At 38.1% G+C, this 3,248-nt stretch overlaps 1 protein-coding gene across 1 annotated transcript; it reads right to left on the bottom strand.

Annotated features, from left to right (window-relative positions):
- Positions 1-819: 819 nt before the first annotated feature.
- Positions 820-2,481, bottom strand: LOC138663003 (oocyte zinc finger protein XlCOF7.1-like). The gene has a single exon (XM_069749044.1). The coding sequence runs from the start codon at positions 2,339-2,341 to the stop codon at positions 881-883; it is 1,461 nt and encodes a 486-aa protein (XP_069605145.1). The 5' UTR covers positions 2,342-2,481; the 3' UTR covers positions 820-880.
- Positions 2,482-3,248: the final 767 nt, after the last annotated feature.

Here is a 3,248-nt window from a genome sequence, read left to right as displayed (position 1 = left end):
ACCTTATACCAAGCTGCCTCGTGGGAACACAGCACAGGACATTTGCCGGTAACACCTGCAATTCGGTAAGAGTCTTCATTGTTTATCCTTTTTAAGCACGCAAGTGCGGCACCTTTAGCATTTGTGGGTTGTACATCTGCGCATGTGTGTTTCTGTACTATAAGGCAGCAATAGTTTGGCAGCTTATACATCAACTCGCAATTGGGTGTACCGCTCCCGGTCGGGTGCTTCACATTACATTGTATTGCTGCATACATGTGTGGTTTTTAGATTGCATTTCTGTGGCCAGAGGCACTGGCATTCTAGTCACCCTAGCGCGGTTTCTGTTTTTAGCATTTTTTGTTTTTGACAGGAGTGGCACAATTTCTGGAGACACCAGCAGCTGGGGGTTAACTCCATTTATCCCCACTTACCGAGTTCAATATAGTGGTGATCGCCAGTGATATTTGTATACCAACATGATATATTAGCTTTTTTTGCCTAGTCTTGCTTGAATATAGGACAAAAATAAATAGTCTCCTGATGAGTCGCCTTTGATGAGGATGGTAAAACCCGTAGAAATGAGAGGCTTGGAGAGTGAGTGTGTATATCTCACCTCACCCTATATACTGAACTGTGGGGTACATGTTTTTTTCTATTAGTCACCTACTGACTAACCTTCAGGGGGTGAATTATGGGTTTAGTTTTACATTTGGAATTAATCAAGTTTAGTTTTATCCTTTTTTCAGCATACATGAGAAATGACAAGAGACAACCCATTTAAGAAGATTCAATTTTGGTTAAAACTATTCCAATATTATGAACATAAAAAAGGCTTCTCCCCTACGTGATGTCTCTGATGTTTATTAACAGTTGATTTCCAAGTAAAATATTTCCCACATTAAGAAAATGAAAAGGGCTTCTCCTCTGTGTGACTGCACTGATGTCTAACAAGAAGCGCTTTCTGTTTAAAACATTTCCCACATTCTGAACAGGAAAAAGGCTTGTCCACTGTGTGAGTTCTCTGATGTCTAACAAGAAGCGCTTTCCGGTTAAAACATTTCCCACATTCTGAACAGGAAAATGGCTTCTCCCCTGTGTGAGTTCTCTGGTGTCTAGCAAGATGCCATTTTTGGTTAAAACATTTCCCACATTCTGAACAGGAAAAAGGCTTCTCCCCTGTGTGCGTTATTTGGTGTCTAACAAGAATCATTTTGAGGGTAAAACATTTCCCACATTCTGAACAGGAAAATGGCTTCTCCCCTGTGTGAGTTCTCTGGTGTCTAGTAAGATGCCATTTCTGGTTAAAACATTTCCCACATTCTGAACAGGAAAAAGGCTTCTCCCCTGTGTGAATTATTTGGTGTCTAACAAGATTCTCTTTGAAAGTAAAACATTTCCCACATTCTGAACAGGAAAATGGCTTCTCTCCTGTGTGGGTTCTTTGGTGTTCATCAAGATTCCTTTTGTAGGTAAAACATTTCCCACATTCTGAACATAAAAAAGGCTTCTCTCCTGTGTGAATTATTTGGTGTCTAACAAGATTCTCTTTGAAGGTAAAACATTTCCCACATTCTGAACATGAAAATGGCTTCTCCCCTGTGTGGGTTCTTTGGTGTTCATCAAGATTCCTTTTGTAGGTAAAACATTTCCCACATTCAGAGCATGAAAAAGGCTTATCTCCTGTGTGAATTATTTGGTGTCCTACAAGATTCTCTTTGAAGGTAAAACATTTCCCACATTCTGAACAGGAAAATGGCTTCTCCCCCGTGTGAGTTCTATGGTGATTAACCAAATCTGATTTCTGGTTAAAACATTTCCCACATTCTGAACATGAAAAAGGCTTCTCCCCTGTGTGGGTTCTTTGGTGTTCATCAAGATTCCTTTTGTAGGTAAAACATTTCCCACATTCTGAACATGAAAAAGGCTTCTCTCCTGTGTGAATTATTTGGTGTCTAACAAGATTCTCTTTGAAGGTAAAACATTTCCCACATTCTGAACAGAAAAATGGCTTCTCCCCCGTGTGAGTTCTATGGTGATTAACCAAATCTGATTTCTGGTTAAAACATTTTCCACATTCTGAACATGAAAACGGCTTCTCCCCCGTGTGAGTTCTTTGATGTCTAACAAAATGTGATTTATGTGCAAAACATTTCCCACATTCTGAACAGGAAAAAGGCTTCTCCCCTGTGTGGGTTCTATGGTGAGTAACAAAATGTGTTTTCTTGTTAAAACATTTCCCACATTCTGAACATGAAAATGACTTCTTTGCTTTAGGAGCAGCTTGTTTTTTAATGCCCCTTTTGTGACTTTGATTTTCCTTAGTAGTCAGTAATGAATCAGAAGATGGGACCTGTTTCATAGAATCAGATGATAGATCTTTGATGTGAATGGATGATGATATATCTGGACTAAAAGCAATCACTTCAGTTCTATCTTGGAGGATCTCAAGATTATCAGATTGAAAAATTGAAGATGTCAGCTGTCCCTCTGATCTCCTGGTACAGTCATCTGCTAAGATAAAAAAAAAACTATTTGTTTAAAATATCCTTGAGTTTTATATTTTTGAACATTTCTACTTAAACTGTCCATAAAAGTGGCAAGCTATGTAAAAAAAAAACTTTAATTACACTATGTAACAATTTTTTTTTTTTGCTGGGTAGAAAGTGTGTTTTCCGAACCCGTTATGCCTAAAACAAATAGAAAATAGTTGTTGTTCCACCAAAACTTTGCTTTTGTGATCAGAATAATGAAATTTTGAAATGTGTCCGTTTTCGGTAAAAATCTTGATTTGTATTCAATACGGAGTAGTCTTCTAGAGTATTCTAGAACTGCTAGAATTTTGCAGAAGTTTCTAGAATTTTCCAGAATTATCTAGAACATTCTTGGACTGTTCAATAGTAGTCATACAAGCATAAAAGCACAGGTGACTCGAACCAACATTTCGGTTTATGTTATTGCTGAGTAAGAGACTAACGAAACGTAGTTAAATAGCAATTATTTTTTTTAGATGGCATCAAGAAGTTGTTTGTGCCCAGCAGATGCACTTTGCTAGGTGTGTGGACAATTTATAAAGACAAGAGTGAGAAATTATTCCATGAAAGCATGTCGTAAGATGTGCGAGGCCTACAAGGCATATTTCGGCATGCCTGTTGGGGATGAGGACAAGTCCTGGGTACCTCATTTTACATGCAAATATTTCAAGAAAACTATTGAAGGTAAGGTGAACAATTGCTGATCATTTAGATGGCAGTGCTTTATTTTGTAGA

This window comes from Ranitomeya imitator, chromosome 2 (assembly GCF_032444005.1).
Source record: "Ranitomeya imitator isolate aRanImi1 chromosome 2, aRanImi1.pri, whole genome shotgun sequence".
NCBI classification, from domain to species: domain Eukaryota; kingdom Metazoa; phylum Chordata; class Amphibia; order Anura; family Dendrobatidae; genus Ranitomeya; species Ranitomeya imitator.
This window is presented reverse-complemented; position numbering and strand designations above follow the sequence as displayed.